This window comes from Hetaerina americana, unplaced genomic scaffold (genome assembly GCF_022747635.1).
Source record: "Hetaerina americana unplaced genomic scaffold, ioHetAmer1.1.p SCAF_4, whole genome shotgun sequence".
NCBI classification, from domain to species: Eukaryota; Metazoa; Arthropoda; class Insecta; order Odonata; family Calopterygidae; genus Hetaerina; species Hetaerina americana.
In genome coordinates, this window is record NW_027286985.1 from 105,293,990 (window position 1) to 105,321,972 (window position 27,983).

Genomic DNA, 27,983 nt, shown 5'->3' on the forward strand with positions numbered 1-27,983 from the left:
GATCGACAGGTCAGTGCAGGTTGGAGACCCAGTTGACATCTTTATTAGGGCAATTTGACAGCGGAGTCAACGCGGTGCCCCTTTCAACGGTGCTAGCTGCCGTTGACCTCCGAGCCCAACAGCTTGCAAGTCACTGAGCTCCTTGGAGTGCGGGAGGGTCCCGTTCTCCTTCCCATCACCTGTTGCCCCACCCCTCCTCCCTCTCCTCCCCTCCTCTTCCCTCCCCTCCCACGGTCTCTCCCTAACATGACTCCGCGCGCCCCGATTCCTGCCCCAGTCAGTCGAGAGCCTGGACTCGTCCGTTGTTGAGTTGGTCGGAGGTCCCGCTCGCGCTCTCTCCCTCCGTTGCCCTCCGCCGACGAACTTCCTGCTGCCTGCCGCAATATCGACGACCCTCGTCGGTAAACCCAACTGCCGGGAGCGCGCCGAAAAGGATAAAGATTCCGCATCTGGAAGGACTCGATTGTCGTCCCTTCGTGCTCTTCGTCTCTTCTTGCCTGCGGAGGACGGAACTTAGGGCGGGAGTGAGCTCAACGAACACTCTGCTTCCCTCCCGAGGAAGGCGCCGCGAATCGAGGCCATGCCGCCCATCTCTCTGGGACTGTCGGACGACCAGCGGTTCGCTCTCATGAAGGTCAGTCAGTCAGTCCCCGCCGAATGCACTCGACCACGCGCTCGAACGCCGACCTCAGCAACGAGGTGGTGTCTCCCATGTGCAGCATCCCGCGCTGAACACGGGTAGGAGGACGCGTATTTGCCATCCGTCTCTTTCGTCCATACGTGGTTGCTCTTTGTTCCAATATTCTGAATGTTGCTGTCCTTTTAATCAAACGATTACATAGTAAATTGCGTTTGCGAAACCAAAGGAGCGGACAGGGTCCCCCTAAATACACGACGGTAGTTGGTTCCCTCGGGTTGCAAAAATTGAGAGAAATGTGTTCAAGCAGGGACGGATTCAAATGCCCTTTCCCTCTCTCATCTACATAATATCCCGCAAGGGCGTGTGGCGGGAGGTATTAGATCACCACCTGTAAAAGAGACTAAGACAACAAACAAAACCAAGAAATTCAAGCCAAATTTTCAGCCACAAGATACTTATATATTCATGCAAAAACCATTTTAAGATACACGCATGCAAATAAAAATACCATCAGCCAACGTACACGTGCACCTACGAATATACCTAATAGCTACGCAGCCTTTAACCTTGTCCTGACTTGTAAATCGAATGTCTTTACTATTTACTTTTACGTTATATCACGCGCCATGTTACATTAAAATGGTAAAAAATCTAATGTTTGACATTATCCGCTGAAATAATGTTGAACAGACTAAATCTGATATTTATGTTGAGAAATAATCGATTTCTCCCGACTTTACTTCCTGAATGGTATGTCTAGGTTTCATCCGGTCACACGCCTCTGTTGTGGATTAAGTCGAAAGTACATCATAGATAAGATGTTGTAAGTGCCTCCAGGCGAATGCCGTCAATAAAGGTTTGTTAGATTTATAGCAATTATCTGCTGGTGATGTTAGATTTTCATCAAACTCCTAGCAATGCACACTGCACGATGCAATCCGACAGCCTGTGTTTTAAACAAATCATTTTCAACCCTACATCCTCAGATAGTGATGAATGTAATTACGTGCAATATTGGAAGATAATCCCTAGGAACCTGTCTAATTCCTAACTTAAGAGGGATTATTTTGAAAAATAATGAACTTTTCACTTCATTGTCAAATGGGTCAGGTCTATGTCCAAATGTTTTTCTTGCGATGAGGCTATTGGAAAATGTGGACCAATTTAAGCGTATTGAAAAAACAATAAATATTATTACTTATATTCCTTGTTTAAGGAGAACCCTTGTTCAAATAGGTAATAATTTTACCTAACTTATTTGGCTAGTTTGAGGTTGTAGGGGAATTAATTTTTATTTATTGAGGAGGGGTGAGGTCCGAGCATGTTTGGGAATGTGGATGCAAGTCATGACGGCTGCAATCGTTGGTATTTGGAACTCGTTTTGAGGAAAATATCAGAGCAGAAACTGTGTCACAAAAAGAACATTTTATCCATGAACGATAGCACGAAACGAACTGACATTAAGTGTAGAAATTAACAGTTGATTAGCTTGTTGTTTAAACCTCATTCAAACCCAATCTTTCACTCGCTGAAAATATTCTGAGGTACAAATAGAACAATGGAGTTTAAAGACCGCTGAGGATAAAAACGAGATTTCATTTCCGAATCGTGATTGAAATCTCGCTTATGACATGTTATTGGTACGTTGTATCCTTACAAACCATGGCTGTGCTTAAAACAGACGATTAACGCAGGGATCAGCTGTATTTTTAAAAGGATGTCAGGATAAACATGTAATGTACAAATTGAGTAGTTTCAGGCGTAATGTGGTGGAATTCGAACATAATAAAGAACGGATAGTAGCAATTTTCCACTAGATAATCTATTATTATTATTTTATCAAGTGGAAAATTGCTACGATTCGTTCTTTATTGACCATAATAATGTGCTGTATTAAGTCGCCAAAAAAGATGTCTAATACTGGATGAAAATGCTAAAAAATGGATTGATTTTGTTAATAACAGAACACGATGAGGAAGATGGCAAATGTGGAAAACGTACGTATCACGACCAGCCACATCATTATTTATATTTTTTAGTACCCCGCAAGGCTAGGGTGTGTGGCAGGGGTCACATGCCATACATATGATCATGCAGATGCATTTGATAACTGCCAGATTGAAAATGCGCATTCACACTTATAAAAAGGACTACCGCATTTAATTATTCTGGAAGTACTTAGAATGGGTAGCCTAGTTTTGACCATTGCTTCATTTGAAATATTCTATGGGAACTAATCGGCTTTTCTTGCATGGATACGAAAATCAAATATAATTCTACATTCATTACAGTTTTTAATTTCATTCCGCTTGATCAGATAAACGAAACAATGGGTATCTCTACTAGTCCCCAAAATTTATTCAGTTGTAAGGTGCTTTCTTATATGTAATCACTTCCTGCCACACACCACCTTAGCGGAAACTTGAAAAGTGAACATAGTATTCGTAGAGCATTTGGATGAATTTCGGATTTGGAGATTTTTGCTGATGCTCCTCCCCATGTCTGCTAACTCACTCTACAAGAGCGTCATGGAAATTTATCAGTTGAAATAGGAATGTTTTGTGAAATATGCGTGCGTCGTTGGTTTCATTTGTGTCTACTATTGCGATGAAAACATTTTCCAACTTCGTGTTAATGAATCAATTCATGAATTCCAATAATCCGCGGGAGATCCCACCACAGTAACTTTAAACGGAGTCATCCGCTGTTATGCATTTCAATACAACGATTTCAGAGTGTGAAAATCATTCGCCTTGACCGGGATTTGGTCTTGGGTTCATCGATGTCCGGTCGAGTGCTTTAGTCAGTTAAGGTATTCTGGTGAATTCTGAAATTTTGGGGCTTTAAAGGAACAAGATGTTGTAACGAAATACCGTGCATACGTTTTCACAGGCATTCGTTGCCTGTGACAACAGTCGTGCGCGACGCGCCACAGTCAACGAGGTTAAACCCAACTTTTAAACACTTAGGCTGTTTATGTCTTGACAAATTCCAAAGAAACTGCGGGAGATGCCGCAGCAGCAACTTTTTATGGAGTCATCCGCTAATGTGCATTTCTATGCAAAAATGTCAGAGTTTAAGTGGACGCCTCGATAGCTTAACTGGCTAAAGCACTCGGCCGGGCATCGAGGGATTCGGATTAGAATCCCGGTCAAGAGGAATGTTTTCTACGCTCTTAAATTATTGCGTTGAAATCAATTCATACTTTAATCAACGTATAAAACAAATATAGTGGCTGCAGTTGAATAATTTTCAGTGAAAATAACATTATTTATGTTCTGTATCCTCACACACAGAATAGTACTTCCTATTTAATTACTATCAGATCTAATAGTATTTAAATTGGAAGTACATCTGGTAAATAGGAAATAAATCTGGAATTAAGAAAATCAAGACATCAGTTTATTATTATTTTTGTTTAAATATTGATACTAAGATTCCGTTTTGCCCTGCCTTTTCGAGAAAGAAAAATTCTGTAGAGCGAGTGTGTCGGGTGTTTTTAGCTCGGGTATCCTTGCGTGACGCCAACTTCAAGGTCAGTGCATATGAGATTGCAATGGATGCTATTTCACCCGATGCCGATCGAACGGTAATAGGCGTTCCGCAATAGTTGTTCTGGTCCCGTGGCTGATAATCTAAAGCCACTGGTTATGCCTATCAGGTGGCTTTAACTCGTCACCGTGGGAATATCTTCTTTGAAACCAGTGACATCACTGGTATCGACGTATGCGAGCAGAAAGAGTAGTTGTATTAATTTGATAAACTGGTTTATAAGCCATTGGGAGCACGTAAATTACACCTGTGACTCTATAAACTGCTGGATGGACATAAATGAATTGAGTTCATGGCTGACCGTGGAGCAGTAAATCTATCCCCGCATTTCATTGGCAGGCGAAAACACGACGAGAAGTGTGAGTGACTACCGATGAAACCGATATGAATTAAGTGAGGATATCTGCAGGAAATATAACGTGCTTCAATTTCATACTTTCCGAAAATAAAACTGCACCCAAAGTCACGAATCAGCAAATGACTCTTAAACTGTTGGTGGTCTAACACCCGTTGCCTCACGCCCCGGCGGTGGTCCAAGATAAGATGTAGAAAAAAACATGAAATGCAGACAAAGGAATGGCGACAGTAACAATTTCATGTAGTTCGTTATTGGAGTGCGATCTGAGACGATCAGTGTATTCCAAATTACATGCAACGTAAAATTTGTCGTCTCCGCCGTAACTTTATGGCATTTGCATAACATTGAATTGAAATGATATCATTGACTTTGTAATTCCACACACTTAATTAAAAAAAAAACGACCCAGATTTCATAACGTTCAACGTCGAAATCTGGGTCGTTTTTTTAAATAAAGCGCGTGGAATTACAAAGTCAATAATTTCATTTCAATATACATGCGGCGTATTCCCGAGTGTTCGAGGAAGCGTGTTTGCATTTTTATGCTTTTCGATTGAAGACAAGATGTTCCCAATGAAATACGGGTAATTCCAAAATCTTTTATTGTAAAAGATTTTGATTGCCACACTGAAAAGGGACGTAACTGAGTTTCGGCATTTAAACTTAGGATTGTTCTTTTTGCAAAACGTTGTTATAACAAACTGAGCAGCATATCCAGAATTTTAGAGGAGCTAGATTAGGCCGGGAATCACTCGCGGGGCGAAGGCTAAATTACAGATTAAATCTCTTGCATGCATTGGAAGTATGTCTCTTTAGTAGAGAGGTTGAGAATGTGCTATTAGCACCATCGTACTATGGTTTGGAGAGATCATTCCGTATTTAATAGTGATTAGATAATATGATAAGATGATTTTATTTACCGACGATGAAAAGCTTTACAGAGAAATCCATTACGCTTACGATGAAGGAGCTCTGGCAGATGATTTAAATACCATTCAAAGTTGGTGCGAAATTTGGCAATTAGCATTAAACTTAAGAAATTATATGCTGTTGAATATTTGAAATAAGAGCAATTACCTTCCGAATCCCTGCTGCATCAGGAATACCAAAATAGAAAGTGCAGACTCGATTAAATACTTATGCGTTACCCTCACTCACGACCTCTCCCGAGTGAAACACAAGTTGGGAATATGTGGACAAGCTAACAAAAACTTATGATTTTTTGGAAGTGTATTGGGAAAACGTGATGAAAATATTAGAGGAAAATGTTCGAGAAAAATTTTAGAGAAAAATGTCATCATTCGCTGGTTAGGCCTTATTTAAGATATCCTGCCAGTAGAAATATGGGATCTACACGAAGTTGGATTGATAACCGAATTGGATCGCGTGCAGCGTAGAGGAGCTAAATTTGTAAAACGTTGTTATAATAAACTTAGTAGTGCATCCAAAATATAAGAGGGGCTAGGCGGGGAATCACTCACGGAGTTAAAGTTAAATTACAGATTGAATCACTTGCTTAATTTAGAAGGACGTCTCTTTAGCAGTGATATTGAAAATTTATTATTACCCCCATCGTACTACGATAGGAGGGATCGTGTCAATAGAATTAGAGAGATCAAGTGTATGACAGATAAGTTTAAGATGGCATTTTTCACGCGAACGATAAAGGATGAGAATGTCGTCCGACCGGGCTACGCTATAGGGTGAGGTATTTTGGGTCAGAACTATCCTGATGTGTAATAATCCCCTGCCTCTCACCCTCGAGGTAGGTTGCAAGGGATTGCACGAGGCTAAGAAGTATGCAGCAGGGAAATCTGCTGCATGCTTCTTAGCCTCATATTTGGAGCTTTTTATTTTAAATCGGAGAGCAAAACCTAAAATGAAACGGATCCCTTTACTCTTTTGTGTGTGGATTTCACATGCCGCATTATAAGACGGTTCGAAGTGGACGTCTAACTATCCAACTAGTGTGTTATTTTGCTTATATATCCTTCGATGTGAAAAATACTCCAATTTTGCAATGTAAGAACTTCTTTGATCAATTCATATTTCATATTTTTAAAACAGAGATCATGTCGATAACATTAGAATAAGTGCAGAACAGATAGATTAAAAAATGTAATTTTTCCACGAACGACAGGGGATCAGAATAACGTCATCCGACCGCGCTAGGTGGAAAAATGTTCGGGTAAATTATAGTCCGGTGTTTAATCAACACCCCCCTGCCACCAACCTTAGCTGTGGTTTGCAGGGTGCGATGTAGTAATATATAAAATATTCGGTATGACTGCCAAATAGAGCTATCATTTCAAAACAGTGGAAAACATTTGAGCTTTCTGAGCACCAGTCTACCCATTGTCACCGATATCGTTTTTCTAATGAATATACTAACGGAAGCACCTTGCTCTTTTGAATGGCGGCATCCTCCTCGCCCCGTCCCGAGATGGAAATCGACCCCGGCCGCGTCTCCCAAAGAGAACGGCATGCGCGGCGTTATCGCGGTGACCTTGGGGAAGGTCGGGAACTCGAGATCTCTCAAAATAAACATTCTCCGTTTCCATTATGATCTTTTCTTTCCCGCCCATCTTCCGCCTTTACCGGGGAGCAGTGTGTCCGTCCCACAGGACCCTCGGCGTGTCTTAACTTCAAAGCTAGATGTGCCACAGATGAAAGATCGCGAGATTCCAGAATTTTCAAGCTTCTTAGAAATAATATTCGCGAACTGTTTACGAGAATTACCTCGATTTTTTTCCGCCAACAATTCAGTGAAAATTCACATTCTTTACACCCACCATAACTACAAAAAGGAGGCTTCTCATTATTTTAATAGTAAAACCGGAAAACATTAATTGCCGCGAAATTCGGAACTTGCCGTTCTACAAAGGTAGTTTAAAAGAGTGTGTCAAGAATTCACAAAATGTAAATATTGCTCGCTTAATTAAACGAATCAATAAATGGAGAATTTTAACTTTGGATTACTAGTTAATTACTTCGGTTATGCGTATGCTCATAGAAATATGGCATATTCTTTGTCTGTTTTAAATCTAACACAAATTAAATACATGTTTATGTGTTTCGCTTCCGGTTTTTAATAAGTTTCGTATTCGTGGCACGTTATTAATCCAGATAGTTTCCAAATATTATAATACGAACAGAAAAACACCATGTGGGGCCATATACATACTATGAGTGCTCCTGAGGTTACCGCGACGTTTACATTGGAGGTTATCGTCTTTCCAGTGTTCCCCCACGAAGCAATGTCCATAGGTCACTACATCTTCCCCACGTGGCCATCCTGTTGTCGTTTTCAGGTAGAAATTGAAAACCTGAAGACGCCATCTGGCTGAGGTGGAACTTCCTTTGCCAATAAACATCACAAGATCGACTCTTCTGCCTGCTCTGGTTTTTCCTCCAATTTGTGTATGAAACAAAGCCTTCCAGTTTCCAAAGAACCTCATTACCTTTGTGGCATAAACCTCTTTAACGTTAGCCTTCATTCCTTCCTTATTTCTACATCTACATAATACCCCACAAGCCGCCGCGGGGCGTATGATGGGGGGGTGTTAGGTCACTAGCCGTAAAATATGATAAAACCACATGCAAAATTAACATATGCAAGGGAACCTACGCTCACAGTGGCGTATATATTCAAGAAAAATCCCACATTAACTAACACGCATGCAAATACCATACTACACATCTATCTTCATCTACAAATGCAGCAAAAAACCATCCAATACCGAGCCATTTATTAGGGGATCGAGATGGTGCGGGGGCTAATGTACTGGCTTCCCACCCAGAGGGCGCGGGTTCAAATCCCGGCGGTGTTGAATATTTTTCAGAGGTATCTCGATCCCTACAGGAGGTGCTTTGTGGAGAGCACCTTGAGTGAGTACGCCGTCCGTCGGATGGGACGTTAAACTGCGGACCCCTTGGCGCCTTTCGTAAAGAGTAGGCTAATGCCGACGCCGGGTTTCTCCCCACCCTTCATCCTTTCCTGTCCATCCCCTATGGCGTAAATGACCTCAGCTTTCGGTCGCCTACCCTAAAAACTACTACTACGATCCAATTAGAATTTAAAAGCAAGAAAAGGAAATTCTGCTGCCACATGGACATGGATAGTAGAATCTAATCTACAATGTACACAATATCTCGCAAGCTGTCGGAAGGATATGTGACGGGAGGAGGTGTTGGGACACCACCCGTAAAACAGAACCAGACAAAATCATGTCGATTGACACCGACGTAGACGAATTTATGTAGGAGCGGCTGAATTAATACAGGATACTTTCGGAAAACACCCTGTATTAATACAGGATACTTTCGGAAAACACCCTGTATTAATTCAAATCCCATTTTACACTCATGCAAATGCATACACTGGTAATAAACATGCATAAGTGCCAACGAATGTACTGGATGTCTACATAGCGTTTTATCTTGTCCTCGTTTGTAATTTGAATGTCTGCAATTTCTGTTTTGGATTATATTTCTTTCGCATTATAATTCCTAATCGTCCGAGTAAATAAGGAATATTTATATCTATCTGTTCTGAAGTCTCCCTGATCTTATCTCTGTAGTCTAAACTACCCAAATAGTTTGGGGCCGTAATAATAATATCCTGTGTGCCATTTTTAAATTCGTGTTACGTATTAACCTTCTAAAAGCCTGTCTCGCTTGTTCTCTTTCCATCTCAGTCAGCTTCCAGCCTAATTCCTCTTAAAAGATCTCTCACCGGACTCCCTGTTACTCCTAAGCAATAATTGTAATACTTAGGCTGACTAGATAATTAATCAGTATTCTCCTAAAAAATCTGATTCCGTGAATTCCCGGCCTGCTGCCATTCCTTCCTCCCCCCCTTTCCATGCCTTTTTAATCATTTCCTCCACGTATACTTCGGAAAGCAGAGATGAGTATGGACACACCCCTCTTGCTAAAACTGCCCATGCGGACTCTCCATCCACTTGTTAAACCTGAGCAGCCCGAAACATTTACTGGTTGCCGATGTCTCTTGTATCTCTCCAATCCACTCCTCTTTTCTGCAATGCATTCATTAATTCCACTCAATTCACTCTGTCGAACGGCTTCGCGGAGTCTCCGCTATTTTTATTGTGGGAGATGAAACTTAGTCAAGTAAGGTCAAATGTCATATTCGGGGGAATATAACGCGAAGAGCAGGTCAGTGCTCACAGATAAGTGCGACCACAATCTGAGTCATTTCACTCATTCCGTCATCGTCTTGGGTCATCGATACGACGCTTGATTGTAGCGCCTATCTTAAAACTTATTTTGCTTCTCCAATCTCCTCATTCCTTCGTAATTCCTTACGCTGACGTCTTCCAAGGTCTACCTCTTGCAATTAATCCTCGGCCTTCCTATTTGAATTCCCTCTGCCAATTAAAACAATCGGCCTTAGTGTTAAATGCGAAGAACGAAGTTTCGGAAAGCGACATGAACTATTTGGGTATGATACACGCGTTTGCGAATCTATTTGAAAGTTCAGAGTGCCCTGTTTCCATTTATTTAGGGTTTAACAGCGGCCGAGGTCGGTAATCGGACGAAGAATTGCTCGCCGTCCTGGTCGCCCTCAGAGTTGAGTTAATTTTTTCAACTTCAAATTGATAAAGAATAAATTGCGATCCAAGAGTAAGTGATTAGACACGAGTAATTTGCATATCATGGGCTAATTTCACGCCCTGGGCGTTCTGACATTTATACCAGCAGTGTTTACTCATTTTAAATCGAAAAAATAGTCCGTTCCAAGACTGTGATGTTCCGAGTTTCGAAATTCGACATCATTGGACCCATTTAAACTCCCATGAGGAAACGTTTCTCTGAAAGGAAATTTTTTAACCATCCATACACGAGGGTCATTCAATAAGTAAAGAGACAAATTGCTGTAACTCAAAAATTGTTAATTGGATTCTTGCAAAATTTGGGCGTTTTTGCAACGCTATCGCCCCCAACATTTATGCACTCGTCCCAGCTTTCTCGTAGCTTCCAAATTCTTTTGCCATGGTGAACTGAAGATTTTGAGATTACGTTGCCATAAAATAAATGAGCAGCTAATCAGAGCTCATCCCAAGGTTGCCAACTAACACCCTTGAAAAATATGGTAAATATTCATTGAATATTTTTTTATGAGAGCATTTTTCTCTTTACCTAATTGAATGACCCTCGTGTGTACATGTATGGTGATAATTAAATTAGACTTTTGTCGGGAAACCAATGTAATTATTATGTATCGGAGTTCATCTTCCATTTGCTTATTGTCAGTGGACAGACGGAACCATATGCAACGTAATTAACGGTTAACCTCCGAGAAAAGTACATATTTTCGCAACGTAAGCTAATCAGGTCTCGGTAACAGATCCTAAGGAAAATCTGTCGGAATTTATTTCTATTAAATATTTATATTTTAAGGAAAAGAGTTTGAGCTGCTAAAAGAGTGAGCCGCAAAGAAAACGAGTTTGTTTCTTTACCTTATTTTACATATCGAAACTTTTTGATAACACGGCCGGATTCCTCGATCGATCACATGCATCGAAATCCGTCATTTGTTTTACAGTGTGTACGAGAAGGTTATACATTTTGATTTTCATTGCTTCCTTTATCTCTTAAATTATTATTATGCATGATATCTTGATATGTGGTTTTATTTTATTTTGCTTGGAACCAAGTAAAACTGTGATATGAGACGTTCGCGTTTAAGAATAGTTCGAGGAATCATCTTGACTTATTGATTCATTTTGTGTCAACATAGGACAGCATTTGTGGCGATCGACATAAGAAAAGAGGAAACGAGTCGATTTAGATTCGAAGCCTTGATCATCCTGTGAGTAATTGGGCGGGTAGAACTACGTACGCCTGCTCCGAACACTATGTTGTTTCCAGGGAAATGTTGACCCCGTGATAGGAAATATTAGCCAAATACCTAATATGCTTAACACGCACTCTCTAAGCTAATTGTAACACATTATTTATCCTATGATAGGCCTGAAATTTTGTAATCTTTTGCGAATGGAGAGTGAAACACTGAAATCTCCATGTTGTCGTTCATTCGCCTCTCTACAGTCATTGAACCGCAGGATGTTTTTTAAAAAACAATCTCCCCCCAGAACTCCCCAAGAGCTCAACTATCGCATTTTTGGAAAAATAAAAATCCCGTTTGGCCCATGTACCCATGGTGAAGAGGGGGTAGAACAAACTGGAACCAAAACCGTGACGGCTGAGAGGAATACGAGGCCAGTTTGTTTACCTCGCCGAAGATATCTGAAAATGATACAGGGAACGTGAAAATGAGATTAGAAAAACCAGTTGTATGAACGCCTGGATATAATCAACAAGGGACTTCCCTTCGGGACATCGCCCTTGGAAATACAACTGGTTGAAATGAAAAATGTTTGTTGTTCGGGTCAAATTCAACCTGCATGGAACGTCAAATCGAATTTTCTCGGGTAATTTTAAGCCGATATAAAGTTGCAAATAAGATTTAATTACGAAATGAAACTGAAAATTGAGGAAATAAGTGTTCAGAAATCTGAAAATAAAACTCAGTTAATCCCCAATAATTTGATGCATGGGTCGTTAAATTTCAACTTCAAATATTTTTACACGCATAACTTTTCTTGCAGGAAATTAACAGTTTTCCGTGCCCTAATTCGTTCGTTTCCCCAGTCCCCGGCATTGTTATGTGGCTTTTTGGTGCTGTTTGTGGCAGCTCTGCCTCAGTTGCTTCGAGGCACAGAAGTGGAATGATGTCGGCATCGCCATAAACTTTATTCACACTGCCAGACTGACAGATAAAACTAAAAGCGTATTATATTGATATCATGTTTTTTATTGAACTTTTCTGTTTGATTCCTCACTTCATATGTTTGCTTTAAATACCGTAAGAGGCAGCAAGATAGTGATAATACCGTGCATTTTCGTAAACCTGTAGAATTTTAAACCCCTCATTGAACACTTCATTGTAGGATCTGCAAATAAAGTCGAAAGATAAAATTGAATGGCTTGTCACTTTTTAATCCCTTACATGAAATTTTTATTGCACAGATTAGGTGATCAAATGAAATTAAATGACCGCAATAATATATGTAATTGGGCTGCAGCAATTGAGGATTTATTCTTGCGGTCAAATTATATTGCAATGCGTGAAAAATCCATTTCAAAAGAATATAATTATTATTACACAAAAACAGGTTGTCAACGATTTCATCGCAGCACGCTCGTCCCCAGCCAAACCCCCTTGTCATCCTTTAACTATCGCATACGTGGGACTCAAGCCGAGGTCATATTTAAGTTTCCACTCAAATCCTTCATTTCCCTGTTGGTATATGGTTCTTCATCGGCACAAGTTAAAATGTTCAAATCAGGGCGTAAGAAAGCCCTTACAATTCAAATAAATGATAAGGCACCTGCGGTTTAATGCTCAGGATTCTTTAACTTCATGGCAATAAAGCAATAGGTCAAAAAAATTAGAGAGATTAATTGTAGAACAGATATGAGAGGTCACTTTTCCACGAACTATAAGGTATCAGAATAACATTGTTCGACCGCGGTAAGGGTAAAAATATTCGGGTCAAAATTAGTCTGGTGTGTATTCAACCTCTGCCACACACCCTGGCGGTGGCTTGCAGGCTGCTAACATATCTATCCATATCTCAGCGCTACATAGGTGGGTGGAGTGGAGCCAGGCGACTGACAGGAGGGCCCGGTCTCGATTCCGCGTGGCAATTCTTGCTACATCCTAGCCTCCCCCCCAAGCGGTGTGATTATTGAGTATATTATTCATATAATGGGTCTCATGAATATAAAAAATAGTTTATTCTGACATTGTTACATCCAATGAAACCTAATGATTGTTTTTTTATATTTCTGTGGTCATGAAATAATTCGCGGATACTCCATTGTTGCTATTTCCTTGAATTTATTTGGCCCCGACAGAAGAATATTTTTCCTGAACTAAAAACACCGGCTCAATCGAAGACTAAAACTAGTCCACTTTGATGAGAAAGCTTAAATCGTCGTTTCAGTAACTTCATAAGCGATGGACCGAAGAGATTTTTAGTGTATATTGCTCTCACATTTCTCATTTCAATTCTCTTACGATCAAAAAATCATTTAGGTGCGAACTACAGAACTGTAATACGCCGCTATGTCCTGTTTTTCGTTTTTTTGACGCACTGAGCAGGCAGTGAGCCATATTTTGCAAGTGCTCGAAATTTTATATCAGACGTATGCTTCACGATTCAATTATCATTTGAATAATTACCACAGGTTGAATTTATTTGAACTCCTTCAAAATGTAAACAATACAAAGTTGATTTTAAGTATCGCTAGTTTATTTTCACATTAATTATGCGATGGCGAAAGTATTCAGACCTAAATAATTAGTTGCTGTAAATATGTGGAATGTGATGTAAAGATTTGTTTTTCATATTAGGAAGATCTTGCGGGTAGTGCCAAAGGCCATAAAAATGATACCTTAGTCCGGTAGACTTACTTTGTTGTATTTATTTATTTATATACACCCTGCAAGTCACCGCCAGGGTGAGTGGCAGGTGGTGAATACACACCAGACTGATTTTTACCCGAACATGACCCTACCGCAATCGGAAAATGTTATTCTGATCCCCTATCGTTCGTGGAAAAAATGACATCTTAATGAATAATAAATTAATAATAAAATGCCCTGTTCTGCACTTAATCTTATATTACATCATCTCTCCTACCGAGACTATTGCTGCTGACAAAAATGTTATGCTATACGTAAACTTTGCATTTTTCTGACTAGTAAAACGTTTCCTATTAGTGTTGCCATAGATTATACGTTACATTTTTTTGAGTATTTTCTTTTACGTGCACTGTAGATGACGAATATTTCGCTTGTAATCAATTGATAGATAGTTGATTAGTTATCAATACCAAGAATTATGATCATCTATTAATTTTTTCATTTGATACACAAGTTGCCTCTGCCCGGACTTAATCTATGGGACTGTGGGAGTTTCGTCGAGGTCAAGGGCCGAGCGATCATCGGTACATTCGAAGTGCACCCAACCCCATCCGGCTTAAGCCCTTGCCGCGGATTCGCAGGAAACGGTGGGCATTCCCCGAGGCTGCCCTGCGCGCACGCGTGATCGCATGGCCGGGTGACCACTCAGCCAAGCGCGGCTCGTTGTCACGTTGCATCGACCGCCCCCCACCGCCCCCTTAAGTCTCGGGGCTCAGTGCGAACGTGCAGCGGACTCATATGCCCGCAAGGGGGAATCACTTGGAAGAGGTGGAAGGTGGATTACCAAGTTGTCGGATAATGGGAGCGCGTAACCACTATTAAGAACAAAGTGATTACGTCTCAGATCACTGGTTGCTTTTACAGGTTTTACTGGTTGCTTTTACTGGTTCCTGTTTTACCCTTCTAGCTTTACCCGGCCGTCCTTCGAAATTTTTTAGATTGTCCCTTCTACCATCTCCTTTCTGAGGGCGTAATTAGTAAATGAGGCAAGAAAACTCAACGTCGACATTTTCTTTACGCCATGAGACAATATTGCTGAATTGTATTCGGCAATATTGTCTCATGGCGTAAAGAAAACCTGCCTGGCGTTGAAACTCTGGACTTCTTAAATACGCTACCAACGCCTGAAATTTAAAATGTATAAGCGACACATGATCGCAGAACTCAAGTGCTCTTCACGAGTGCCTTTTTCCAGTAATATTCGTGTACTTTTCTGGTACTATTCTATTTCTATTCACCGCTGCGTGTTCGCTCGCAACCACGAAATTTTACGGTAGACCTATCAACAGAATCGCCACCATAACGATCCTTTAAACGACAGTCACCTTTTAAAGCGGTTAAAAATTCGATAACAGCACGCTGTTTAACTCGCGTTGACTTAGCACTAGAACACGTCTCCGTACTTCCGCTTCTCAAAATACACTGGATGAATGTAACGACCACAATCCTCCGCATGCGTGTTGAGGGGGGAATGTTACTTCCACATATCACCAGGAGTGCTTCTGAAGGTCATTTTTTTATGATCCACAAGCACGTGTGCGTTAGTTTTCAGCCTACCCTCGTCTTACTGCAGTAACTTGGCGTCACCCATAATGAGTATTTCAACCCGGAGATCGAAGCTGACTGCATCCGACCACTCCTCCCTTCGTCCTGTGCCAACTCCGCTCTACACCCTGCGATCGGCCTTCCGTATAATATCCATCTTTCCTTGACCTACTCGTATTTCACCCTTGGCCTTCGTCGTGTCTGTTTCCTTTCTGCGCCTATTTTGTTCCGCACTGAACAATTGCGTCACAGTGTGGTTATAATCCGTCTGATCTTTTAACGTTTGAGCGTACCATATGGTATTTTCCTCTTCTAAATACTTCAACATCTTCAAATTAATCCGTGTAACTAAATCTAAGAGAATACGTCATTTGTGTACCAGACTTCGGAAGAATTCTGAAATTCCGACGATCAATGTCTCTGATACACAGCCATTGTGCAGTGTCGGCAATTGGATGTTTTATCATTTGCTTAAAGGTCATTTCCTTGTTGCTTATCTTCCTAACGTGTAGGTTGCCTCTTTGCGATACTAATACGACTTCCAAGCTTAATTAACATCTAAATCTAACCCCGAAAGCAGTCACTGTGGCGTGTGGCAGGGAGTGCTCCGTCGATTAATATCTTTAGTATATAGTTGCGGACCTCCGGGTTATTATTTTTCCTACTTCAGCACATTCAGTGTATCCGAGGAGTAGTAGATAATGTACAAGGTGGGGTGGTGTCGTCAGGGATAATGTAAGAGAGCCGAGGGGAAGGGGGGAGGGGGCGAGGGAAGGTCGCTCGGCAGTTGCTCATTCAGACGAGTCCAAACTTGCCCGAGGTACCAGAAATTCGAGTTCTCCCGCACTTTCGGTGCAGGTCCACCTGCTCTCCTCGCAGTTCCATATTCCGCTAAAATCCAAGGGCAACTTGAGAGTATTTGGAAGCGGAAACAGTCAGGACGGAAAATGCTATTAAAATTATGTCGGACGCGTCTTGCATTCCACTTTGGCACCATTCCAACGGAGACCTTGGAATTTCTTTCTTGACGGTCCGCTTGGAAGCGTTTAAGCACTCAGGAAATGGGAATTACCAAGAACGGCAAACTGCATGGAAGAGATGCCGAAATAATGCAATTTGAAGATCGACACAGAGGAAAATAAACCAATGGTTTAAGAAAGAAAATATGAAATATGAAGAATCATTGAAGAGGAAAGGGAGGCGGGAAATAAATGAGACAAAGAGGGATAATTTGGTGACCCAGGGAGGAGGGCATCCGGTGGGATTGAAGAGTGCCCGATGATGACGTTGGTAGAACAGGCGATATTTGTTAAAAGTGATGGTTTTCAGATACGTTTCAAAGGAAATGATGTCGCCAGGCGCTTCGAACTTATAAAATTTGGTCCATCCCTTGATATTTCCTCCCTAAATAACTGAAATTGGAATGAAAATCTATTTTTCTGCCTCTCTCTCTCCACTCTTCCCTTCAAAAAGCATCTGTTGCAGCCATTTCCTGCCAATGAGGTGACCTTTTCAGTCTGTATTTCTCGTTCTTACACTCTTCAATATAGACACTCGTTCGATATTCATCTAACACACCCATCATTCCTACCCCTATCGGTCAACATCGGGATAAATATCACGCGATCCAACAAAAAGGTGTGTGGCAGGGGGTGCAAGCACCAGTTGGGGAGGGTATTTGATAAGGGAGGATGTGGGAGTGGAAAGGAAAAATACTCAGTAAAAAGTATATGAAATAGCATTCAAATCTGTAAATATCGAGGAGGAAGACCTAATTCAAAACAAGGGTTTTTACTTTTAGTAAACTAGTTATTTGTTAAGCGAAAAAAGGGAATGAAAACGAACCACAACCGAAACGAGCTCTCTACTGTCAATGCAAGAATTTCAGGGGGTAAAAATCATTCGCCTTGACCGGGATATGAACCCTGATCCCTCGATGTTCGGCCCAGTGCTTTAGCCAGTTAAGGCGTCCCTTTAAACTCTGACTCCGTTAAAAGTTACTGTTGGGGTATCTCCCGCAGTTTCTTGGAATGAGCCTTACATTCATTGAATGGCAACCCCATTCAGTCATGCGGGAAGGGATTTGACAACAAAACACACGAGATTAGTGAAAGTGCATAGTGAAATTAATCCTTAGATGCTAGACGCTGTAATTGGCAAGTGGGATTCTGGTTATCTTGAACCAAAATTTTTGCAGTTACTATCCCTTATTGTTCGTGGGAAGGAGGAGTCCTTGAGTCCGGTCCATATTATGCTCTCCATTCGTCGCGTGCCATTGAAAAACTTGTCCAGTTCTTTTCTTGTTTCTTTTTATTAGTCCACGTGTCTCTATTCATGCAAAATAATAATCCATGATAGGTGAAAACAATGAGAAAATCATCTCCCTCTTAATTACCAACGGCTACTCCTACTTGCAGTAGTTTTCCAATCTTGACGAGCGCTTCCTTTCTTTCCCTGCCCGGTCCCACTTCTAATTCCTTCTGCAAAACAAGCAGGGGATGGAAATTTCCAATTACTTTAAAAATAATTATCAGCTCGTCTTCTTTCCAATTTAACTTCAATTTTTCTTCATTCTTTGAAGGTTGCATTGCTTTTTATTTATGAAGTTAACCTTCAATTCGATGAATTGATTGAATTTTTCTTTCCCGTAGACGAAAATATCCAGGCATAAATGACATTTTTAACATTTTAGAAGTGTTAACGAGCAACGGGAGGAGCTTGGCATTAATTAAATATTTCATTAAAAGTTTATCTGGAATATATTTTATTAACTCTGTCACGCGCACCAAGCAAAAGCAGAAGAAATTAGAAGAGATATTAATAATGTGGTACCGAAATGAACATTAAATGGACTTAAATTATCATCGAAGGACATATAAGTTCAGAGAAGAAATGGGTAAGGAAGAAGAATTCGGAATACGATAAGGCAAAGCGGTCCCTTAAGGATAGTAAAACGGAAAAAGCATGATAGGATCAAGACGCAAACTGAAGAAGCATATAATTCAGGATTTCAATGCGGATGTTTGTGAGGTGTTTGTGGAGTTGCTCTAAGGAAATAAATAAGTTGAGTACTACGATAAACCAATTTCGGGTTGCGGTGGGCAATTCTCGAGAGTTCTCTGCATCTACATAGTACCCCGTAAACCGCCTCAAGGGCGTGTGGCAGGGTTGTTAGGTAACCACCCATTAAAGAGAATATATCCACATGCAAAATCAACAAAGTAATTCAAATCTTCTCCCGCAGAGGGGAGTGCGATATTCATGCCTTTTTAATTATCCACACGCATGCAAATTCATATGCCTTCAACTGAAATGCACTAACGAATATACCTAATGTCTATGCAACGTTGGATCTCAAGTGACTCGCAGTCTAATTCCTCCAAAATACCGTTCCCAGTCGTCTTCTTATCGTTTGACACGATATTATAATCAAATATAGATAAGACAGAGGGGGTGGTCACAGACTTGGAAACATCTAGAGAAATAGAAAAAGCATTATCCCCATCATCATCAATTATTAATAATAATGTAATCAATAATAAATAATGTAATCATATTAGATACATGTAGTTCTTAAAATCTTCCTCTTAAATTAGATATTTCAAATATTTTTTTTTTTTAAGGTAATCTACCGGTTAAGGTAGGTTTTTTGATGGACACAACTACCAAACAAATATTTTGTGACTGCTAACAAAACTATGAAAGAAATAAGTGTAAAGATGTCTCGTAAGGAATATAACTTCAGCTAGTTGGCTGTCATTACATTTCCGAGAAAATAAGTTAACCTGTTTATAAATTTTTTATCATTACATTTTCATTATCATTTTTCATCTATTTACATTATTTATTTATGGTATACAATTTCATGTAAATATCATTATACATATGTATTTATTCATATTTTATTATATATTTATTTATATATTTTTCATATATTTATTTGTCTATTTATAAAAATTGTTTGGAGTTTTTACACGTTTTGACAGTGGTGCAAAATGACCATAGCTGTAGATGCACGCCAACAACCTAAATACTGCTGCCGCTACTATGATACCTTGGGCATTCACTACGGGGATAAGAATTAACAGTAATTTAATTTGAATTCAAATAGTAAATTAGCGATTCACAACATACAGATTCAGTTAATTAATTCCATTAACTCTACAGAGACATGAATAAGTATTTTTGAAATGTCAGTCTTCTGGGGTTAGAATGAATTACAGATGTGATAATAGATGAACAAATAACATCGAACCAAAAGATTGTCTATCAAGAAGAGGTGTGGGGAACCGGTCTTGATGCCGGCTCTAAGATACTGGGAGAGTCACGCATTCTTTCGTCACTCCGATTCCCTCGTTTTCTGGTAAGCTCAAAAAGGTCAAAGACTTTTTTGCTGATAATGTGAATGGTGTCTCCAAATAAAATATTCGAAATCTCTGGTTCTTAATACATTTTAGGCCTACCGTCAATTACTCAGTCCGTATATGAAATATCGAATGGAGGCGATGGATGAACACCGTTGTAATGTATAAACACACCATTCAACGTTGTTGCGCGGGGGCTCAACACGGCCTGAGATTTGAAACGTGTGAAATTCACGCTTTGCGCATATGGGAAAGCTAGCTGCTTTCCCTGAGCAGCCATTAGGTTTCTCGCAAAGTTGAAGTACGAGGGTCATCCGGAAAGTAGTACCCGTTCGTGAAATAAAGACACAAAAGTAAATATTAACAAACATAAAAAATTTTATTTGAAAGAGGATACTTTAAACTACTTCTCAACATAATCTCCAAGCAAATTAAGGCATTTGTCATAACGTGTGACAAGTTTCTGTATTCCTGCTGCATAGTCCTTCGCCGCCAGCTCATTGAGATACGCGAGGGACCCATCTTGCACAAATGTTTGCATAATGCAGATGGTGTTTAACAATTTCATGAACAATTGTTCGAGAAACATTGGGAAAATGCTCACAGATGTCATCAATTGTGACGCGCCGATCGTTCCTCACGAATTCGTCAACTGAGCTCACCAGTTGGTCTGTAATGACAGACGGTCTCCTCGAACGCTCATCGTCGTGTGTGTTCCCCCTCCCCATGTTGAAGTTGCGACACCACCGCCGAACAGACGACTCGTCCATTACATTGTCTCCATACACCTCCTTTAATTGGCGATGAATATCACATGGGCGAACGTTTCTTGCATTGAGGAATTTAATCACTGCCCTCACTTCACAACTGGCGGCGTTCTCAATTTTTTTAAACATTGTAAACAATCACAGAAACAACACAGGCAATGCTAGCGTCACGCAACTTGGCTCAGAGAAGGCAGACAAGCCACTGAAGCTATCTGACCTCGTCCAGCGGCTACTCGCGTCGTCAGCACTTCATGCGGCACGAACGGGTACTACTTTCCGGATGACCCTCGTAATTCAGAAAATCCACCCTCGAGTCAAATGAAATTTGCTTGCACAAATTCATCGAATGATCTTTCAACCTATTTTGAAACCGCGGTTTCAATAAAGTTGAAAGAAAAAAACAAAAAAATAGCAAACCGCGGTAAAAAATGACCAACTCCAATAAATTTAAATATAGAGTGATCGGTAATCTCATTGGGGGAGGGGACCATTTCCAAGTGTTCTCAAGTTTGAGATGTAACTTTGAAGAATGGCTTTCTCGCACCCAAACAGCAGTTTTGCCCATTTCATCCTTTGGTCATTATTTTTGGGTTAAAGTTGGGGTGTTTTGGTGCCAAGTTGGAACTGTAAGGGAGTTGGGGAATCGTCGCGAGGTCGATTCAGGTGGTCTTCTCAAACAGGCAAAAAACTTGTTATCGCTGCTTTTTACACAAACTTTGTACACAAGGGCATGCTGATGCGAATTTACCAGATGTCTACGTAGCGTTTAATCTGCCTCCTGGCCTGTAATTCGAATACCTTTACTGTATCTATTATGACTTCGATTCTTTGCTATTTTGATTATTGATTGTCTGAGAAAAGAACAAATATTTATACATCTACATATAATGCCACGGAATTCCTAGCTATAGGAAACTCATTCATCTGTCAACCCCAAACTCAAATTTTCGGATCATCTCAACTATCAACATACTCAACCCGGATGCCTTGGCAGGTGTTGTCGCGGCATAGAGACGTGGGCGGGAACGGGAGCATGCGCTTCACGTGAAAGTATTCATCAAGTTGCCCCACCAAAGGGCAATACCAAATTTCGCAAAATATCTCGCTGGTCATGGACCACTCCAGTCTTCTCCGGTGTTGTGTAAAAGTTTTTTCGTCATTTCTTTCGGTCGTTTGTGATCCAAAAGTGGTCCAAGTGTAAAGGAATGATTAATGAAAATGTCAGCAAGTGGCGTTCGAGTCAGATATGATGTGTGAAACGAAAACTTATACCCAGCATTACGCCAGAGGGAACCTGTTCTCTATCGTGAATGGAGCCGGCGCATGATGAAATGTGAGGTTCTTCTCTTTAGGACTTGCGTTATTTTTGCTGCACGAATTACGAGAGAATGGAGAAACGGCGACATTTCAATTGAGAGATTTGACTTGGCCCACCAAACGTGACACTAGATTTATGGAAGAGAATATTTTTTTATCTTTGGAGGATTTTTTCCCGATTAAGCGGCCAAGTTTTGACATCCATTTCGTTTGCAATTCCCTAATGTGCTTTCCAATGAAACTCTCTCTGATGTCGGTAATAATCATCAGGTTACCCGATGGTGACAAAATTTGTTGAAAAACAATCATGAATGTGAGATAAAATATTTTAGCGGAGTTCTTTTCTCCTTATTCTTATGCAATGAAATCAAATGCATTGTGTACGTAATACATCGCTGATTATACCCCAGTAAATTACTGCCTCAAACATGAAGTTTCAGTGATTTTTTTGGCTATGAATAATCACATAATGCTTTTTAGGTATTTTGTGCTGAGTCTCATTCAATTAAGGTACAGACCGTTCGTCATGTTCCGTCATAAGATTTAGATTAAAAAGTCTCTTCACTATGGAATTTAATTTCACTGCCGAAAAAAAGGCCCGCAATGGGAAAATTTTCCCTAGCTTATACGTAGCACGCATTCTCCTTTATTACAAATTTTTCCGTCCAAGCGCAAAGTTCCCATATCATTCTCCCTTTCACTCTACGGACATATGACGGGTCTCGTTATTAAATTCCCCGTTACAAAAGAAAAGTGGAAATTTTGACCTGGAAAAATATTCACGTTGCCTTTTTCGAAAACATTTTTTCCGGTTAATTTACCGAACGCAATGAGTCGGTATTGCAGATTCTGGAAGATGATAAAAAAATAGTGGGTTATGAAATTATAAGTGGGGGAGTGAAAAGAGAAGGCAGAGATTAGTGGATTTGAAAGTTGACGCGGTTGATAAGGAAAACCTTGAACGAAGAGGGAAACGGTGGAGAGAGTTGATTGTTTGGGGCCGGAGAAGAGGACGGGGTTTGAAAAGAAAAGGCAGCGCTGCACCCTGCGAACCAACTGGAAGGAGTGTGACTGAGAGCGATTGGATTGGCATGCCCTGTGATCGACACGCTCTCAGCAATATCAGCTACGATGCCATAAATGTGGAGGAATAGGTTGTGAACGATAAAATCAAATAATTGGCAAAAAATAATGTAACTTTACTAAAGCAGAAAAATTTTCATTGCCAACGGAGATACGAGAGTTGTACAAAAAGTATCGGGAAACATTTTCGGAATAATATTTATTTCAGATATTGCTACAATGCCTCAAAATTCTTCAGAGTACATCCCGTGAGTTTCAATACACTTTTGCCAGCGATTTTTCCACGACTCGAAGGCAGGCGGATTCCGGAAGGTCCTTGAGGGTACAAGCGTGCAAGCTTCTTTGACGAAATTATTCAGGGCCCCTTGGTGATGATCTTTGAGGGAGGGAGGATTTCACTTTTAGGAATAGGAAATAGTCTGCTGGTGCCATGTCGGGACAGTAAGGGGGTTGGGGTATCGTCGTGATGCAGTTCCAGAAGGTCTTCGCCAGCAGACAGTCAACTCTGCTCTTGGTCATCCGTCAAGACCCTTGGGACAAGGTTAGCGCCAATCTTTCGCATCACCAAATATTCAGTGACAATGGTGTACACTGTCATCTTATCAATGCCAATATACGATATTTGCGATCATGCTCACTGTTAACCGACCGTCTGAATTAAGCACTTCACGTACACGTCACGAAAAACATTTTTACCGATACGTTTTATACAAATCTTTGCATGCACGCTGTGCAAAAAGGACCACCTGTTAGCACTGTTTGCCCTGCAAACCGTCACAATCACCAGAGGCAGGGGGTGTTACGTCACCAACCTTTAGATTAAGTCACAACAATATTGTAGCTAAATGGCATTCCCTATCATTTTATTTAATCTCTTAATTCAAATTGACGGAGGAGCCTCAGCTTTTACCGTCACGGCAAACAGGATGATCCGGTGGCATTAAAATTATTCTTTATGCATCAGCTCTAAATCCGAATGATTTGTAATATCCTAAAAGTTTAAGCCGTGCATGTGATTTGGGTCCATGCAGTAATGACACGCTTTCTATTCGCTCATCGCGATTCTTTATGAAATGGGTAGCTTTTCCTGGTACCCTGTTTAACTGTGAAATTAGGTCCTTCTGCTAAGGATCTGAAACACTGAACGCATGTTCCAGATGAGTTCTAATGAAAGAGTGAAACTACACGTCTCCATAACTTTTCCTCTGTAATATTTCCACATTATTCATTGACGAACACTACTAGTGTCCTTAATACAAATCTGCAGATATTTTCAACGTGCTTTCTTCATTTTATTTACGATGATAATGTGATTCCTAGGCTTTTTTCTTGGTCAACCCTCATTGTATCTACCCCTCCGAGGCTTGAGGGTGAAAAAATCAATTTCAGAATGTTTTTTTTGACTTCTTATTTTTTAATTATATTTTTTTCGACGTTTCACTCTCTTTGCTGGTCGCATTATCAGGTGCAGACACGTCTTTAGTACGTCCCTATGGAGCATCATCAGGAGGGAGGTTGTAGTAGTATTTAGGGGAGGCGACCGAAAACTAAGGTCATTTGCGCCATAGGAGATGGATAGGAAAGGATGAAGGGTGGAGAAAAACCCGGCGTCGGCATTAACCTACTCTTTACGAAAGGCGCCAAGGGGTCCGCAGTTTAACGTCACAACCGACGGACGGCGTACTGACTCAAGGTGCCCTCCACAAAGCACCTCAAGTAGGGATCGAGATACCTCTGAAAAATATTCAATACCGCTGAGATTTCAACCCGCGCCCTCTGCGTGGGAAGCCAGTACGTTAGCCCCCGCACCATCTCGATCCCCAGGAGGGAGGTGCGAAAGGCGTTAGCACCTAACGAAGCGACAAGCAAACAGCGAAACGTCGAAGAAAATATAATTCAAAACTAAGAAACCGAAAAACATTTCATAATGTATTATTCCTTTTTTTTTTTTTTTAAGTAATCTACCGGTTAAGGTAGGTTTTTGGATGGACACAACTACCACAAATATTTTATTACTCCTAACTAAACACAAAATCCATCATCCTACTCTATATCAGGTCCCTCTTCATCTCTGAGTACTTTCTTCCTCCCTTCATCCCGTCCAACAACCCTATCCTGTTCCTTCCCTTTCCTCTTTTGCCCAACATTCTACCCTCTATCACAGTCTTCAACATCCCACTGCCGGTCAAAACCCCCTTCATCCACTTTTCCTGCCTCCATAGGATTGCTCCCAACAAACCCCTCTCTTCGCCCACCATACCAAGTACTTCCTCATTTGTTTTCTTCTCTGTCCATTTCACCTTCTCCATTCTTCTCCACACCCACATTTCAAAAGCCTCCAATCTACGTCTATCCTCCTGCTTCAATGACCACGTTTCCGCTCCGTACATAGCTACGCTCCATATCAAAGTTTTTACGAGTCTCTTCTTAACATCCTTACTCAAAGTCCCTGTCATCAACTCCCTCCTCCTTGTGAAAGCCTCTTTGCCTAGCGCAATTCTTCTCCTTACGTCCCTACTACTTTGACCGTGTTGGTCCAGAACACTACCGAGATACGTATACTGTTCTACCTGCTCTAGCTTTTGCCCTCCTATTTTAATGTTAAGCTTGCCCTTTTTCTTTATAGAAAATCGCATAACCTTTGTTTTATTAATATTGACTCTCATCCCATACCTGTCGCACTGAATTTCCAATTCATTAAGCAATGCTTGCAGCCCCTTGGCTGACTGACAAACTAAAGCTTGGTCATCAGCAAACCTAACTGATTTTACGAATTCCCCGCCCACTTTCATTCCTACCTCCAGTTCTTCCCATGCCTCTTTGATCATTTCCTCTGCGTACAGGTTGAACAGCAACGGTGATAATGGGCAACCCTGCCTTACACCCCTTCCTAACACTGCCCATCCTGACTCCCCGTTTCCCACCCGCACCTGAGCAGTCTGAGACATGTTCAGGTTGCGGATTAGCCTCCTTTCCCTCCAATCTATTCCTATTTTCTGCATAACACTCATTAGTTTTTCCCAATTTACTCTATCAAACGCTTTTTCGAAATCTACGAAACAGGCAAATACCTCCTGGTTGTATTCTATATTCCTCTCGATTAATAATCTCATTACTGCAATGGCATCACGCGTACCTCTCCCCTTCCTAAACCCAAACTGATCATCCCCTAAGTAATCATTTGCCCTACTCTCTATCCTTTTGTTTATAATCCTGAGAACAACCTTAGCTGCGTGGGATATCAAACTAATTGTCCTATAGTCCTCACATGACGTGGCCTTTACCTTTTTCGGAATAGGAACTAAAACAGATCTCACAAAGTCTTCCGGCCAAATTCCCTCCTCATAAATACTACGGATCAGCCCATATAGCCTCTTCCTCCCACATTTTCCTAAGCATTTCAAAAGTTCCACGGGAATGTTATCTACACCCACGGCCTTATTTAGTTTCATCTCCCTTAATGCCCTTTCTATCTCATTGTCTAGTATGCCTGGACCTAAGCTATCTTCTTCTACGTCATGTTCCTTTTCAATGTCTAACTTTGTTGGTCTAAGCTCTTTACTATACAGTTCTTCTACATATTCCTTCCATCTCTCTTGGATCTTTCCTGCGTCAACTATTACCTTACCGGCCTTATCTCTAACTGCTATGGTTGATCTCCCTTTCTTACTTCCCGATAAAGATTTAACTTTGCTGTAAAGCGCACCGATGTCCCCCTTCCTCTGCAGACTTTCCATATCCTCGCACTGCGTCTTCCACCATGCTTCCTTTGCTTTATTTGTTGCCCGCCTTAATTTATTGTTCAATTCTTTGTACTTCATTTTGCCTAATTCTGTATTTATATTCTTCCATTTTCGCCGCTCATCCATTTTTGTAATCATCTCATCCGTGATCCATGGTTTACGAGTCCTTTTAGCGTTAACGGTTCCAATAGTGTATTTTGCCGCTTTAGACAACCCTTTTTTGATACATTCCCATTTTTCTTCGATAGTACTTAGCTCTTTTCCGTCCTCCATGATTTTCTCTACCGCCTGTTTGTATTCCTTTCTTTTCAACCCATTTAATGCTTCTACGTTCCATTTTCTAACTCGCCACCCCTGCCTTATCTTTTTAAAACGTACGCTACATTTCATAACAACTAAATTGTGGTCTGAGTCCGCATCCGCTCCCGGGAAGCTGTGGGAATTTATCACACTGTTCCTAAACCTGTGTCTGACCAGGATATAATCTAGCTGATATCTTCCCGAGTCACCTGGCATTTTCCATGTATACCTGCGTCTTTTGTGGTGTCTGAACCAAGTGTTGGTGATAACTAAGCCCTGTCTCCTGCAGAACTCAACTGCTTTCTCCCCGCGGTCATTCCTTGTGCCTAAACCGTAGTCCCCCTCCTCATCACCATCTCTTCCTTCGCCTACTGTCGCATTCCAATCCCCCATCACTATCAAATGTTTCCCTGCAGGAACACATGCAATCATGTCCTCTAACTGATCGTATATCCTATCGACCTCTTCTTCCTTATGGTTGCTCGGTGGCATGTATACCTGGATAATAACTAAGTTCGTCGGTTCTGCTTTTATCTCCACTAGTAGTATTCTATCCGTTACCTGCTCTATGTTGACTACGCTTCTTCCTACCTCTTCATTTAATACTATGGCAACCCCTCGTTGGCTCTCGTCCCCACCGCTGTATATTATTCTATACTTATCACTCCAGTAATCCCCGCTATCTTTCCATCTCACCTCGCATAGACCTAAAATATCTATATTTCCCCATTCCATCTCTCGCTTAACATTCTCCAATTTCCCCGTCCTCATCATTGTCCTAACATTCCACGTTCCTA

At 40.9% G+C, this 27,983-nt stretch overlaps 1 protein-coding gene across 1 annotated transcript in view; it reads left to right on the plus strand.

Annotated features, from left to right (window-relative positions):
* The first annotated feature begins 293 nt into the window (after window positions 1–293).
* Window positions 294–27,983, plus strand: part of LOC139691980 (SEC14-like protein 2) — a 206,855-nt gene continuing 179,165 nt past the window's right edge. The window contains exon 1 of the mRNA XM_071589965.1: window positions 294–634. Within this exon, the coding sequence (XP_071446066.1) occupies window positions 581–634 (54 nt within the window). The 5' untranslated portion in view covers window positions 294–580. The remainder of the gene's footprint in view (window positions 635–27,983) is intronic.